This window comes from Parasteatoda tepidariorum, chromosome 10, assembly GCF_982258835.1.
Source record: "Parasteatoda tepidariorum strain Cologne lab strain chromosome 10, Ptep-v5.0, whole genome shotgun sequence".
Taxonomy (NCBI): Eukaryota; Metazoa; Arthropoda; class Arachnida; order Araneae; family Theridiidae; genus Parasteatoda; species Parasteatoda tepidariorum.
In genome coordinates, this window is record NC_141764.1 from 63069876 (window position 1) to 63085993 (window position 16118).

The 16118-nt window shown below is 28.5% G+C and overlaps 1 protein-coding gene across 4 annotated transcripts in view; it reads right to left on the bottom strand.

Moving 5' to 3' along the window:
- The window catches only part of LOC107442911 (cell adhesion molecule Dscam1), a 165388-nt gene that overhangs the window by 47133 nt on the left and 102137 nt on the right, over window positions 1–16118 (bottom strand). For all 4 annotated transcript variants that reach the window (XR_015429966.1, XR_015429967.1, XM_087154001.1 and 1 more), the window contains exons 8-12: window positions 13357–13521; window positions 11496–11786; window positions 8895–9014; window positions 7910–8083; window positions 2755–2902 (exon numbers count right to left, since the gene is read on the bottom strand). Coding sequence is in view for 2 of the 4 variants with exons in the window: in XM_087154001.1 (XP_087010127.1) it covers window positions 2755–2902; window positions 7910–8083; window positions 8895–9014; window positions 11496–11786; window positions 13357–13521 (898 nt within the window). In the remaining 2 variants the exon portion in view is untranslated. The remainder of the gene's footprint in view (window positions 1–2754; window positions 2903–7909; window positions 8084–8894; window positions 9015–11495; window positions 11787–13356; window positions 13522–16118) is intronic.

Here is a 16118-nt window from a genome sequence, read left to right on the forward strand (position 1 = left end):
AATTTAATGAAGTAAAGTAAAATTAATATGTTAGCTAGTTTAAGAAAATAATTTCCTTGCTGCTCTTTTTATTTCTTTTAGCTTTATAATAATGCAATTATTTTTAAGAGCTGAGTAATATTTATAAACTTCAAACTAATTAATTAATGTTCAGACAATAATTTATGAACATTTACCATAACTATAACTTATAAAAGAAATTTTTAAAAAATTTTAAAGAAAATATGCATTTCCATATAACTGTCATAACAAATTGTATTACTTACTTATTATTTATCACTTAATAAAGGAAATGCTAATATTTTATATTGATTTCAGTTAGTATTATTATCATTATTTAAATTTAAAAAAATAGTATTCATAGTCAAAATTTTTTTCTTATTTTTTAGATAATAAATATTGGTTAATCGGAGATTGCAGTGGTTAAATCAGTAAAGTCTAAATTTATCTGCAAAACTAAAGCAAGAGTGAGATGAGATTTGTAAAGTAGCCATCAAAACGCTTGTTGGAAAAAATGGCACGATATAGTTTTCGACTAAATTGTTAAAATGTGATCTAGTTGAAAATTGTTAATTGGATTCATAAAGCACTTGTTACACATATTTGTTTCCAGACGTAAAAAAATAGCGATCGTCAGCTCTTACATATCTACGTTTTGTTCTTTTTTAAAGTTAATGAACAAGCCATTGATTTTGTATTATAAATTTTAAATTATGATCTTGTATTATAAAAAAATTATAGAATGGTTTGTTGCTTAATTTGTATAATGCACTGCAAAAAAATCCAGATCAAATTACGATGAAAAGTACTGGCACTCAGGACTCCGGTACTTTTTACAGTAATGTAATGATATCACTGATATACCGCAATATTACTGATAAACCGTAATACTACTGATATATCGTAATATTACTGATATGCCTTAATTGTTACTTTGAAATCATTAAGTCACTCTAATTACGTAAACAATAATGTAAAATTTTAGATATAATATTTTACGGTAAAAATGGCTTATACTGGTAAAGGAATTATACGGATGATGCACTCAAACAGCCGATACTTTATCCCTTTGATGGAGATGGAACAACTGTGTCCCTTTCGTAAAATTTTTCTGAGGCTCTAATTAAAAGCAAAAATATATTTTAGTACTTTTTAAATGTAAAAAACAGTCTAATTGTTACTAAAAATATGTTAGATTATCGGAATCATATTTGTACAAAAATATAAAATCAAAAAGGAAGTTATTTCTCTTTATTTATATTCAAAAAATTTTAAATAAATGATTTTGTAAATTATATAAACTTCTGTGATGAATAACAATGTCTCTTAGATCTAAATAACTGCAAATAAGTGCACATTTATAAAATTAGTGTTTGGAAGTGAGCCGTGTTTGAACGATTTTACCTTTAAGGCTGAAAAAGATACCAATGTTTCATACATTATTTTATAACAAAAAGTTTTTAAAATGGAAAAAATAATATTTTTCACTTATTTTGATCTAAATTAATACAAAATATAAAAAAGTATAAAGAATTTGCTTAATAATAATTCTGTATCAAAAGGTTAAAGTGTAATTTGATCCGGAATTTTTTGCAGTGTACCATCATTTAAAATAAAATTCATATACGTGTAATTGCATTTATATAATATTTATGTATGGGAATTTTGACATTAAAGATTGAAATGGTTTAGGTGTAAAGTTAAGTAGTGCAGGAATTGCCTATCAATGTATCACATGTTAATAAATTTCCGAAATTGTGTAGCTCAAATGGTGTCGAAGTCATAGTGCAGAAACATTTGGAGTAGAATGGTGCTGCCATCTGCTGATATGTAATTCTGCCTCTGGAAATAAATAGAGTTTTAAGGCATTTAAGGCCTGTTTACACGGTCTAATTTCTTGAATCCGAGAAACTGGACGGATTTCTCTGTCCAAGAAATTGGATGATTCGTTGACACTATCCAAGTTCTTGAATGTCGCTGATTCGTTGAAAGAAAAACTTGCGCATGCGCATTGTTCATATTCAACATTATAAAATAATACTTACATAAGTTTGAAATTACTAAATAAATTCAAATAAAATCATAATAACACAAATAAACTGCAGCAGATCAATTTATTTGGACTAAAATATATGAAAACAGACAAGAAGATGACATAATTTGCTGCCTGATTGTCGGCGTCACAAAACCTAAGACACTGATTGGTTAAGGGAGAAAAAACTTGGATGGAAAGTAGAACATGCTCTACTATCGTCCAAGAAGTTGAACCAAGTTCTTGGATGTTTGTTTACGCGATCAAAGCTCAAAGCAAAACAAGTTTCCATTAATATCAATCAATCTATGTCCAAGAAATTGGATCGTCTAAACAGGCCTTTAGAGGTCAACTGGTCACCAAAAAGGGGGACAATAGAGTTCACGCTGTTTCAATTGGGAAGAAAGTTTTAATAGCGAAACTAACATGACTGCCATGTGGACTAAAACAATCACTCGTACGGTTTGCGTCAATGTATTAAAAACAAATAAAAAGTTCTTATATAAATAAATGGATTTCAAATGGAATGAGCAAAACTGTGATTGAAAAACTGATTGTGTTATTTTTAAAGGCTTAATTTCTAATTTATCAAAGCATCAATTCTTATATTTTTATTTTTATTTTCTTATATACTAAGCTCCTAAGATTTAAAAGTACACGACGACGTTTTGAGTTTTAATATATTTCATTTGAAGAAAAATAAGATTTGCTGTTATCCTTACCTTGGTTCAACTGTTGGTTCAACAAGTTGACTGTTTCTTTTCCAAGAAAATCTGATTGGGTGATCTCCTTTTGCTATACATTCAATAACGCATTTATCTCCTCTTCTAGCACCTAATACCATGAATTTTGAGTAGAATTGTGGTGGACCTAGAAATATTGAAATCATTATGCTTACTAAGTGTAGTTAAAAATGCCTGAAGACATATATAGCATAATTCTTAAATTGAGGGGAATGAATGAGATTAAAAATCATATAATACATTTATCTCCTATCAACAATGAATTTATCTCCTCCCCAAGCATTTATTAGTTTCTTATTTCGAATAGAATTATAATTCCTATTTAATAGATTTATAATTCTTGTTTCGAATAGAATTGTGATGGACTTTGAGATAATTAAAATCATGTTGCTTACTTAGTAGTTAAAAATGCTTGAATACAGATACTGCATGATTCTAAAATTGAGATGGATGTGTGACCATCCAAAATCATTCAAATTCGTAATTTCAAAACGTTAATGAACTTGTATAGTTGTTGTATTGCCAGCTTTCGAAAATCACGAAACGTAGTAATATTTTATTTTCTTATAATAATCATGAAATGTATAAAAGTAAAAAAAATTTTTTTTGATTATTTATAACCAATTTCGTATCAATTTGGTTAAGTTGAAGGGACTATCAGCTTTGAAGTATTCTCACGTTCAGTCTGCTTCAAACATTGGTGTAGAGGACCCAATTTAAAAATACAGAGACAGTAGACACAGAACTGTCACGGATCTCCCAGTACTCATTCTTACATCTCCCGGTACTCATTCTTACGAAGTAAAAAGTGGTTTGTAAAACATTCGTATAAGAAAGGTTTGTAAAATATTCGTATATTCGTCGACGTTTCAGTTTTACATAAATTTTACGAATGATTAGTGAAATTTAAAGGTGAAATATACGTATTTTTCATGCGAAAATATATGACATTATCTGCTACATGGATCTTCAACCTTGGACTTAAAGTGATTACTTCTTTTTTTCCCAAGACCACAGATGATATTTAATTGAAATCATTGTGGATACACAAGTAAGTGACAATAGTTGCTTTACTGATGTTAACAAAGAAAGAGTTAATCGGATTTGAATTGGTCGTTAGAAAACATGTTAAAGTTCATGCAGACATTTTTATATATTGAATGTTATTAATACTTTGTATCAATATGGTTAATAAATCTTCTTTAAAACTTTTTTACTAATTTTGGATAACATTTTGGGAAATCTTACGTGGACAAAATACGGCAGGCAGAATCAGCTATGGACAAAATATCGTGGTAAATAGTAAAACATGGCAATTCTATTTAAAGGTATGGACAAAAAGCCGACTGCAAAATCTGCTGTGGACTAAATATTAGAAGTATTACAAAAATGCATTTATCGTAAATCTATAGCAAATTCTACAACCACTCGCATGATTAAGCCAAAGATCATTGTAATTCATATGAATAAAAGTGCGCGTTTAAATAAAGATTATTTGCTTATGCATATGAAATAACTTCAAACTTTATATATTTTTCATATATGCATAACAAATCTTTTATTGGATAACAAGATTCAGAAAAGGGAGTTTTTAATAGTCAGGTTCAAAAAATTACACTGAGAGTTATCTAAATTTCGAAAAACAAAATAGATACGCGAATTCTAGTTTATTTGAGATGTATTAAAAAAAATATTTGACTCGAAACTGAAATTTAAAAAAAAATCTGCTTAAATATTTGAATATGAAATAAATATTTCCTCAGTGAAATATGCAAGGTATAGCACATAGAATAAGTGTGAAATATTTTTGAGTGTCTTATGAATTTTAATTTTATAAAGTATAACTTTGACGAAAGTAAAGGATTTGGATTAGTGTAAATATTTCAAAATCAAACAGTTTGTTTATTTTATTAAAAAATTTTATCTTCTTATAAATATAAGCCTTTAAACATTTTAATAAAACTTCGTTGGAATAAAAATGTGAGACAAATATAATGTTGGAGAGTCAGTTTTTCTATTCGAGTTCAGAAATTAACTTTGTTACTTGCATTATTTTTTTTTTTTTGCAAAATGCAAATATTTTAATTAAAAAATTTATTTGTGTAAAGAAGGAGAAAACGAATAATGTAATTTTGATAAAACTTTATTCATCTCAGTTATTTCCGATTTACTAGATGTAGATTAGAATTTTTAATTTTACTTTTAAACTACGTATAAAACACGATGCAAGAGATATATTTTAAATGAAACTCTTAAATAAATACAGAAATCAAATACACTTTGGAGTTTAATTTTATTTTGCTTTTAGCATCATGTTTTATAAGATTAGAAAACAAATGTTTCATTTCACTAGTAAAAATGATTTCCTTCTTAGATTAGGATCAAGGGTTTTTACATAAAATAAATAAAGTGAAAGAGATTTACCTTCGAAAATTTTTTATCTAATTTATTTTTATTGATTTATAAAGTAATTTTTAATATTTTGTGTATGCATTCTTCTTATATTGGATAAAGACGAGATAACAAATACGTTTCAGAAGGAAACATAATCGAATGAGTACGGGAAATAAAAAAGTGCTATTGTGCATGAACAGACAGGAATATACCATTTACTTGACAGCATTAGAAAGCTAATTTCTTGGAAATAGTATCAGAAGATTGCCTCCTTTTATAAATTTATGATCTATTCTAAACAATGCAGAAAGTTGCTCAACACCCGCCCCTGCAGGTTGTTTTCAGTGGACTGTGATACTATTTTCGGCATTACATATTTCCTAGCTATCAAAATTTCTTTAATTTCATAAATTTTATTGTTTAAACATTCTTAATCCTTCTATATTTAAATTAAATCATTTATTTATTATTTGCAATATTTTACAAAAAGCGAATATATATACTTTTATTTTTTTGTTGTTGTTAACAATCAATGCGACGTCAATACAAGCGTATCAATTTAATCATGGTCGCTACTAAATCTAATATCAAAATTTAGTAGTCATTTTAAGATTTTTTTAATCTACTTTATTTCTCTTACTACAAAATTTTTCAATTACAGGGTTGCATTAAATTTTAGCTGTCTTTTTGGTGATTAGGTTGAAGCCAGATAATTTAATATTAAAAACGAATCTGTAATATGTACTAAATTTTGGATCTCTTCCTATGCTCCTAAGTGTCCGCTAAACGATTTTGTCCATACCTTCTGAATAGTACCATTATGCGGAATACTTCTACTGTTTAATTAAAGAATACACATGATAAAGAATATGCATGATATAAAATATAAGTTTGCAACTTAATTTTTAATTAATTTGTAAAGTGTATTTGCCAGTTATTTTTTTTTCTATCTCACTACAGAAACTTCATAACAACTTCGTCTACGATAGCCAGTTCATGTTCCTGGTTGTTTTAAATATGCTTCCTGAGCACATGATTTTTAAAAGTATATCAACCAAGACTAAAATGGCGTCTAAAAAATGCATTTCTATCGCAATCTTAGTCTTATAACCGTCGTTGAACAGCCGAACCAATTTTAAGTTTACGAATATTAATGTCCAACTCTGTTGCCTTGTAATTTTGAACCCAATCCAGAAGACAATAGAACTCCTACATCAAGTATCGGGAGATAATTGTCTTTGTGGCGGTTAGCCTGACGACAAGGGGACTCTTACCCACGGTCCATATATCACTGAGGATATTTTATGTCAGTACTGTGGTCGGTGCGAGCTGGGTTTGGTACTCGTATCGACCAGCCATCGCATGAATTCGAACTCAGTTCACCTCAACACATTCGAGCAGCACTATTTGTTTCCAATTATTACATTTTTAACACCAATGTTCCAGATAAATTATTTTAAAATAAGCACTAAAAACTCAAACAAATCGTTTAAATTTTAAGGACCACATTAAAATTTATAATTTTGAGATAGTTGCACGTACCGATTCACGTTATCATTGATTTATTATGGTGGAGCTTTCTCAGTTAAAGTAAGGTTAGACTAAAATATTTCACTTATTTCCAAATTGATATAATTTGGAACATTGTAAAAAGTGAACCCAGTTTTTAATGCTTAAAAGTAAGGAAAATCTACCCAATTATATTATTTTGTGTAATTAAAGAAAATAATAAGAATAATTAATTATTCAGAACGTAAGTATGTATTTTAGTTTGTGGAAATTTATGCTTAGTTAAGATTTTGTTTTTCCTTTTTGCAATTTGTAAACATATTTTTGAACTGCATTTTTCTATCTAGTTCCAAATTTAACTTTAACTATAGTATTAAAGCAATGATACGTATGTAGGCAATTTATGCTTCAAAAGTTTCTAGGAAAAACTAATAAGCATGGCTAGGCATGGGGGATATAAATAAAGCCTCCTAGATGCCGCTTCTCTGGCCATCTGGGATTTAATTTATTACTAGTTAATTATTAATTAATAAGTTACATTTTTAATTTATATTTTCTTGATACTTTTTGTACTTATTAAACTTTTGAAGTCTTATTAAACATTGAATAGTATTATTAGACAACAATATACTTTTCAAAAAATTGAAATATAATTAGATCGCTTTATTTAGATTTGGAGAAATAGCTCTTAATAGTTTTTAGAGCAACTATGAAATTTTCCCCAACACTTTAAAACAATAAAATGACACGTATAGCGGCTTTGAGTCAAAATTTAAAACTACTCGCTTCTCAGTTCCATAATTTTTTAAAACTTAACTTTATTACAATGTGAACTAATGAAAACCGATTTTGATGTCTCTAAAAAAATTATCTTAACGTTAATTGAATAAAACAAAGAAGTTTGGTATAATTTTGTTAGAAGAAATTAATAGAAAATATAATGTACCGCCCGTTTAATATCTCAAATTATGATTGGGTGGCGGTTTAAGTGCGAAAATTAAATAAAAATGATTAAAAGCATATTTGGAATTTTCCCTTCCCGTCTTCGCCGGCTGCAGATTTTAGTAGGGAGAGGAATTCTCGAAATCTATAAGCAACTTCACAACGCATTTTGATGTTTTTCAAAATTATTGCCTTTTTTTTTCATTACCGTGTATGGAATTATATTTCATTAATTCAATACTTTGCAATAAACATAATATGTTACAAACGTATACAGTGTTTTACTTACTGTGAACTGTAAATCGAACTACTGTACTCAATCCAGAATCGACACCATTATTTGCTTCACACAGATAAAACCCGGCATCTGTCGTTTCAACGCTTCGAAAATTGAGAGAACCATTGACTAGAATATGAATGTGTGAACTGCTGACAATTGTTTTAAATTTGTTTGGAGGGTGATCTGAAAGCAAATAATGTGCTTTTAAATTATTTAAACTCCTTTCACTATAAATATAGGTTTCGTCAAAGTGAATTATGATCAAATAAGTAAAGGTGATACATCAGTAATCATGGCAAATATGATAAATTACAATTAATCATCAAAATAAAGTATATTATGATAATTTAAGATAATTTGGTTTATGAATAGTTAAAAAAATTAAATAAAAAGTTAATTATAATCAAATAAGTAAAGGTGATATGTAAGTCATTATTGTAAATATGATCAATTATGATTATTCATCAAAATAAAGTAGCAAAAGCAATTGAGTTTGTAGATAAACATATTGATTACACAATTATTTCTTGACAATACATGTCTGTAAACTATTTCTTTTTAAATACATTTCTTTTGAACTCTTAAACAAATACAGTCATTTAGTTAAAAGTAACTGTCATAGAAAACAAACAATAAAACTTTTTTTCTTCAAACTACAATACACTCAATATTTCTTTCATTTCTCAAATGCACCACGTAAAAGCAATCTTCAAAAGCAATTTAGCATTTATTTCACGCAGATAAAAACTATATTTCTTCATCATCATGAAGAAATTTTCCATCATTCTAACATCTCACTCCTCCATTACCAGCAGCGAGCAATTTTCCTCACAATTTAATTCTACAAAAAAAATTTGATAATCTGATAAATCATCCCATCACCACTATCAAAAATGAAGCAAAAAAAAATATATAAAGCAATCTACTCCTTTATTTCTTCTTTTCTCTTATCTTCAACTTCTCCTTTGGTACTGAATAGAAAGAAAATGAGTACCTGTGGCGACTTTCCAACGCACATGTGGCTGTGGCACGCCGTCTGCTTGGCAATCAATTATGGCTGATCGACCAGCTATAGCGTATGTGTCACTTGGCTCGATAACCCATCTTGGCGGTACTGTTGGAAGAAAAAGCAATTACTTATCACTTTGAATATCTTAATCGATTGAGAATGCAATTAATAATTCAGAATGATATTTGGCACTCTAGTTTCCAATTTTCTATTTAATGATATTGAAATCATACTTTGTGTTAGAATGAATATTTCTTTGCGTTGAATGAATCATTTAAGAGTGCTTTAAAAGAAATGGTTTCTTGGTATTTGTAATTATACATTTATATCCTTACTGATCCTTACGCATTTGAATTCTTCTAAGGGTGTGTAATTATTTCTAGAAATGTTCAAATTCGGAAGAGCTTATTAGTTAAAATATGAAATAGGTATTAAATAAAATGATGGTGTAGGAAATGGTGCGTTAATACTTTTTCGTCAATAATTTCTATGCCAAATGGAAGACGAAAATCAAAACTAAAATTAAGAGTAGCATCATTCGTTTAAAATGCTATTATGACAATGGTCATTGTGGCCAGACGTAAATAGCATATCTGATCACAAACCAACACCAAAATGGGATTGATTCTTGCTCGAGGGATGATGGGACGATTCCATCCGTATTTTAATGCCTCGAAAAGTGATGAACTAAGAGTAAAACCTGTTTGAAATTTATACTTTTATTGCAATCTTACAGTTCTCTTGCATGAGCGGTCTTCTTATAAAAGAGATTTTATTTATTTATTTTCCGAATTAGGAATTTTTATTCAGCAACTTTAGAATAATACTTTTTTTAAATTGGTGGATTGCCTTGTCTCCCAAAGCGATGACATGTCAATTTTTATACTTCGGCTTCTACCAACTACAGTAATGAGTGTTCTGAATGAATATAATATATATATATATATATATATATATATATATATATATATATATATATATATATATATATATATATATATATATATACATATATATATATATATATATATATATATATATATATATATATATATATATATATATATATATATATATATATATATATATATATATATATATATATATATATATATATATATATATATATATATATATATATATAACGTAAAGGTTTTCATTAGGACTCATCCTTTACAATGAATGTGATATTTCTGAATAAAGAATAATTATCCTAAGATAAAAATTACTATATATATATATATATCGAGATATGGTTCAATGATTTAATCATTGAACCATATCTCGATATATATATATATATAGTAATTTTTGGTTGTATATAGTAATTTAACGTTGGGCTCAACGTGGCAAGCTTTTATTGCCCATGCAAAACAAATGCCTATTATTTTAGGGGTAATCTCCTATTGTTCCATGCTAGAAGATAATACTTTAATTTATAATACATTTTTATTTCTGTCACTTTGAATTCATGAAATGTAAAAAAAAAAATACTATTTAAACACTTTTCAGCATAACATTAAATGGAACAAATTAAAGCAATTTTCCCAAGTAACTAGCTTTAATTAATGCAAAAAATGTTAACTATACATGTGAAGAAAAAAATAATCTTACAGTGTCGTGAAATTTATTTTTTTAATACTTTCTTCTAAGCTATTTAACTATTCCTTTGAACAAAAATTCTTTTGTTTGAATCCTCTTAGGTGTTAGGTAAAAAGGTTTCTTAAAAACGGTAAGATGGAACATAATTTAATCATTGATTTTTTTATTATTATTTGAGAATAAAGAACAAGAGTTAGAACCTTTTAGTATTTAATAAAGGAAATGATGCTTGTGCTTAAGTACTCTCTTTATAAGAATTACTGAGTTTTGACATATTTTCTATCATGATAAAAATATATTTAAAATGAACTGTATAAAAATATTGTTAAATTAAATGGCAACTAACGATTCTACTTCCCACAGTTGAAGTCTCTGAACACATTATTAGATAAATTGAATAGTCTTTTTTCCAATTTTATGCTTAATTTAATCATGCTCAACTCTTGGTCAAGTCATGAAAGTGACCAGATTAATAACGGTGTTTAACTTTACAAGTTTAGCTGAATATTAAAACCTCGGCCAAAAAACATAGCGTGGTCTGACAATTTAGTTATCTCGACACTGTGTTTCCTGGAAGAGACTAGATTGTTTTAATTTAATTTAATTTAATTTAATTTAATTTAATTTAATTTAATTTAATTTAATTTAATTTAATTTAATTTAATTTAATTTAATTTAATTTAATTTAATTTAATTTAATTTAATTTAATTTAATTTAATTTAATTTAATTTAATTTAATTTAATTTAATTTAATTTAATTTAATTTAATTTAATTTAATTTAATTTAATTTAATTTAATTTAATTTAATTTAATTTAATTTAAATTTTTTTTATCGAATCGAAATTCTACAACAAAACAATTACAATGGTTCTTAACTTAAAACTTAGCTTAAAATCGGTTAACTTAACGTAAATTCCTTTAAGTTGATTTGCATAATAATTATTTAAACTATTGAAGATTAAATTTTAAAAAAAATCCCTACCTTTTACTCGTAAAATAGTACTATAAGATCCGGTTGAAACATCATTGCTTGAAATGCAAGTATAGTTCCCATTGTGTTTATTTTTTAAATATTTTATGGTAATAGTTGACACAAAGCCATCTTCACCAGTAGAAATAGTTGCATCTAGATTCTTTTCATCAAATGGCATGCCATCTTTGAGCCATCTCGTCGAAAGGGGACCATCACCAGCTACTACAACACAAGTAACAGCTGTTCTCATTCCCTCGTGTAAATCATCTTGAAAAGCAAATTTTCCAACTTTCGGCTTAGCTGAAAATAGACAATATAAAAAGAATCCTTACACTTTCGATTTTGAAGCAAATTTTTTGCAATTATATTCCAATTTTTTTTTTAAATATTATCTTTAAGAAATTGAAATATTATTTAATTCCTAAAATGCGCATAATAATAGGTTCATATTAAAATAACAATTTCATAACTTTTTTTTCATTCAACTTCATTGAGGTTTCATTGCTATGCATTTTCGAATACAAATAATGTCGTTTTTTTACGATCATAGAAGTACTATTATAACTTGAATTTCTTCCATTGATAATGTAAAAATACGTATAAATATTTTTCTGTGCATAAATTTTTTTCGATTCCACTTAAATTGCAAGATTTGCTAAAGAGCCTTAGACACTGTAAAAATTTTGGAATGGAATTGCGGTACAAAGTACTGGTACCCTGGATGCATCATTCCTTAAATCAATTTTGCAAAAAAAAAAAATCGATTTTCCCAATAAACTTTTATACTGTAAATTTTACAATAGCACTTATGCAACTACAGGAATTCAGCAATTTAATATTATCGTTAATATTACTAATACATATTATATTACCGATAATACTGCTAATAAATATTACCGTTAAAGTAACGGCGCATCAGATTTTGATTACGTCAAATTTTATGATAAAAATGGATTTTACGGAGAAAAAAAGTTCAGGTAATTTTAGTGCTGGTGCATTTTTACTGTAATTTGATACAGAAGTGCTTAGAGTAGATTTAAAAATTTCATCTAGGAAAAAAAATAATGTTATGTTTACCTAGAATATAAATGAAAGCTTTTTCAATGCTCATTATTTTTTACTGTCAATATTTTCTAGTCAATATTTAAATTTATTAATATTTTTTTTGTCATATAATAATTTTTTTTAACTCACTTTCTTTTTAAAAATATTTTTCTTCTCTTTATTTATCGTACAGTGTTGAAAAAAAAGAAAGAAAGAAAAGATATCAAGAATGATCTTTGATGTTCTTGTCTCCTTCTTATTAGGTTGAATTTTTATGAAATGAGTTTAAATAAATGAAACGAATTAGGGGGGGGGGCATAGTTCTCAAGCAATATTAGGTTTGATGTGTAGCAAATTAAATCATAAATTATTCGAAAATTGGTATTTGAAAAAAAACATATCTTTGAACATAACAGTTCTTATAATTTTAAGACATTTTAATTTACTCGAAGTGGCTCCATGCGAAAGTACGTAAAAAAGTAAATATATATCATTTCAGTATTTAATCTAAATCACTGAATCACTATATTTAAATAAATATTACTGTAAAACTTTAATTTATAGAATAAATTTTTACTGTGAAAATTGATCTTACGGTAAAATGGTTTTACAGATTAATTTTTACCGCATTCAGGGAGCAAACTTATTTACTCCCTCTTATAAATGTTTTAAAGTGAATGGAACGCAAAGAGACTTTAAAAGAATCACAATAGAAAGACAGAGAAATCATTTTTCCATCAGAGAGAGCTCTTAAAAGAGTTTTCGAGAAAATCGAATTTTTAAATCATTAGGCGCCAGGGAAAAAAAGATATTAAAAAGAACTTACTTCGTATTATGATCCTGATAGAACGTGAGACCGGAGTTATGCTTTGTCCTCCACTGACCTCACAACTATAAGTTCCTTCATCTATTGCAGGCTGCATACCACTGATGACCAGAGTCCCATTTGAGAATACTTGCTGTCTTTGATTGATAGGTAAAATTCTGTTATCTAAAAAAGAAACAATTCTCGAAATCTCTCAGGCGATTTGTTATCTGAAAATGATATTTTTGTTTTTTGAGCAATATTACTAAATGTAACGAGAGGAAAAATAAAAAAGACCACCCTGAATAATTTTTGATATATTGATTGATTCTAATAGTTTGAGCGGGATTGTTTAAACATGTTAATTAATAGTGCAGAAACCGGGTTCGAATCCCAACGATATCTGATCGATACAAATTCCACAAACAGGTTAAAACTGACCACAGAGCAGAAGCAAAACATCCTCATGGGTAAACGGAAAAGAGGTCCGAATCCTCTTGCCGTCAGACAACCGTGATAGCTTTTCGTGGTTTTCCTCTCATTGTAACTCAAATTCTGGTAAATTCCTCCAAAAAGTCAAGCAAAGTCCAAAAAGTAGTTAATTTTTATAGTAAATATATTTTCTACTTGAGGAAAATCTCTGAAATAGATAGATATTTTAAATTCAATTGCATGAAAATAATTAAAAAACGAATAAAACTTTTTATTTTTCGAAGATTTTTATAAAACTAAAGAAAACACGCCTTTGGCAACTCGTCTTTTGATTATTAAAGCAAACTGAGAAAAAAGTTTCATATTCTGCCATCGTCATCAAGTTTGCAATTCTAAAATCAACTGTTGGCCTGCATAGTTAAGAAGTGGATGAGGAATCGATTAAATACAGCTTGATTGTGTGCAAGGGTTGATGTCAAAAAAAAAAAATAATCCGACTCATTCCGATTTAATTTTTGAAAGGGGCAGGACAAGCCGTGATGGCTCAGGGGATAGAGCGCTCGCCTTCCAATGAGGTCAAGAGGGCTCGAATCCCAGCAATAGCTGGTCGATACGAATTCTACATCCAGTTTGCACCGACCAGAGTGCTGACGTGAAATATTCTCAGTGGTAGACGGGTTAGAGTTCCCTTGCCGTCAGACAACCGAGAGAGCGTTTCGTGGTTTTTCTCTCAATGTAACGCAAATTAGGGTAAATTACTTCAAAAAGTCCTCCACGATAGCAAATTTCTCCCAATACTTGAGCCGGGAATTCCCTTGTCCTCTGGATTGGATTGAAAATTGCAAGGCTACAGAGTTGAACATTAGTAGCCGTAGACCCTAAACTGAGCCAGCTGTTTAACGATGGTTTGAAAATAAAATGAAAATTAACAGTGCAAGATCCGGGCTCGAATCCCAACGATGTCCGATTGATATAAATTCTGCAGAAGCTGCGATGGCTCAAGGGATATAGCGTTCACCTTCCAATGAGGCGAACCGGGTTCGAATCCCAGTCGATACGAATTCCTCATCCGGCTTGCACCGACCACAGTGCTCGCGTAAAATATCCTCAGTGGTAGACGGATCATGGGTTAGAGTCCCGTTGCCGTCAAGCTAACCGTTGGAGGTTCTCGTGGTCTCCATGTAACGCAAATGCGGGTAAACTCCATCAAAAAGTCCTCCACGAAGGCAAATGTCTCCCAATACTTGATCCAAGAGCTCCCTTGCCTTCTGGATTGGATTCAAAATTACAAGGCTACGGAGTTGAACATTAGTAGTCGTAAACCCATAAAATTGAGTCGGCAATTCAACGACGGTTATAAAATAAAATGTAAAATTAATATAGTACAGATGATATATTAAGTTATGAAATCAGACTGAGAAGCATACTTTTTAAGAGAAAACATATCTTTTTTCTGTAGGATTCAGGTTTCTGACCCCTAAGATATAGAAGATAGCCACAAACCTGGACATATGGTCCCAATTAATTGTTTAGGAGAGCGATCCAAAGTTTGGATCCCTTTACGTTTATTTTACTTTTTGCGTAATTCGTTACATCTCGAAAACTTTTCAAACCAATTTGATCCGTCACAAAAAGTATGTTTATTGAGAGAAAGTCCGTAAATTTAAATATCGTCTGCACTATTTAATTTGCATATTTGAGGTCAACCCCCCCCTCGATCTATTAAGATTGAGTTCTAGAATGTGAAGATCTGATCATTATCTCAAAAGTTAATCAGGGTGGTCCATCAATTTCCTTTTTGAGAAGCGTTAAAAATAGGAAAGAAAAATTTCTTCAGAAATTTTCTTCAGGAAGAAAAATTTCTTCAGAAAAAAAAAACTTTTTAAAGATAAAAACAAATTTTTGTTGTTTATAATCATCCTTAAAAAAAGTTAATATAAATCCTCATCTTAAACCTATATTGAGGTAAAGCAGTTTTAAGGAATTTTATGGCTACATAATAAAGCATGGGTTCCTCGTGTTCAAATATATTAGAATTTAAATATTAACTTACATATTTTCTTGTTTCAATAAAAAAATATTCCAATTTTTTCAACACATCATGAAAAGAAACGTTTACCAAAAAGTAAAAAGGAGAAATTTGCACTTTTTACTCATGCTTAAAAAATAGTCTTGCAAGCGTCATTATGTAAAACACAAGAAAATGCATTTATGTTCTCTGGGTTTATTCTAATGAGTTTATGTTAAGTGCTCATTAATATAGCTAATTAAACTAAAAACACATTTTTTTGCTACGTTAAATCTTTTTTCTGCAAAAATTCTAACTTTATGTTTAAAAAGAATCGTTGAAT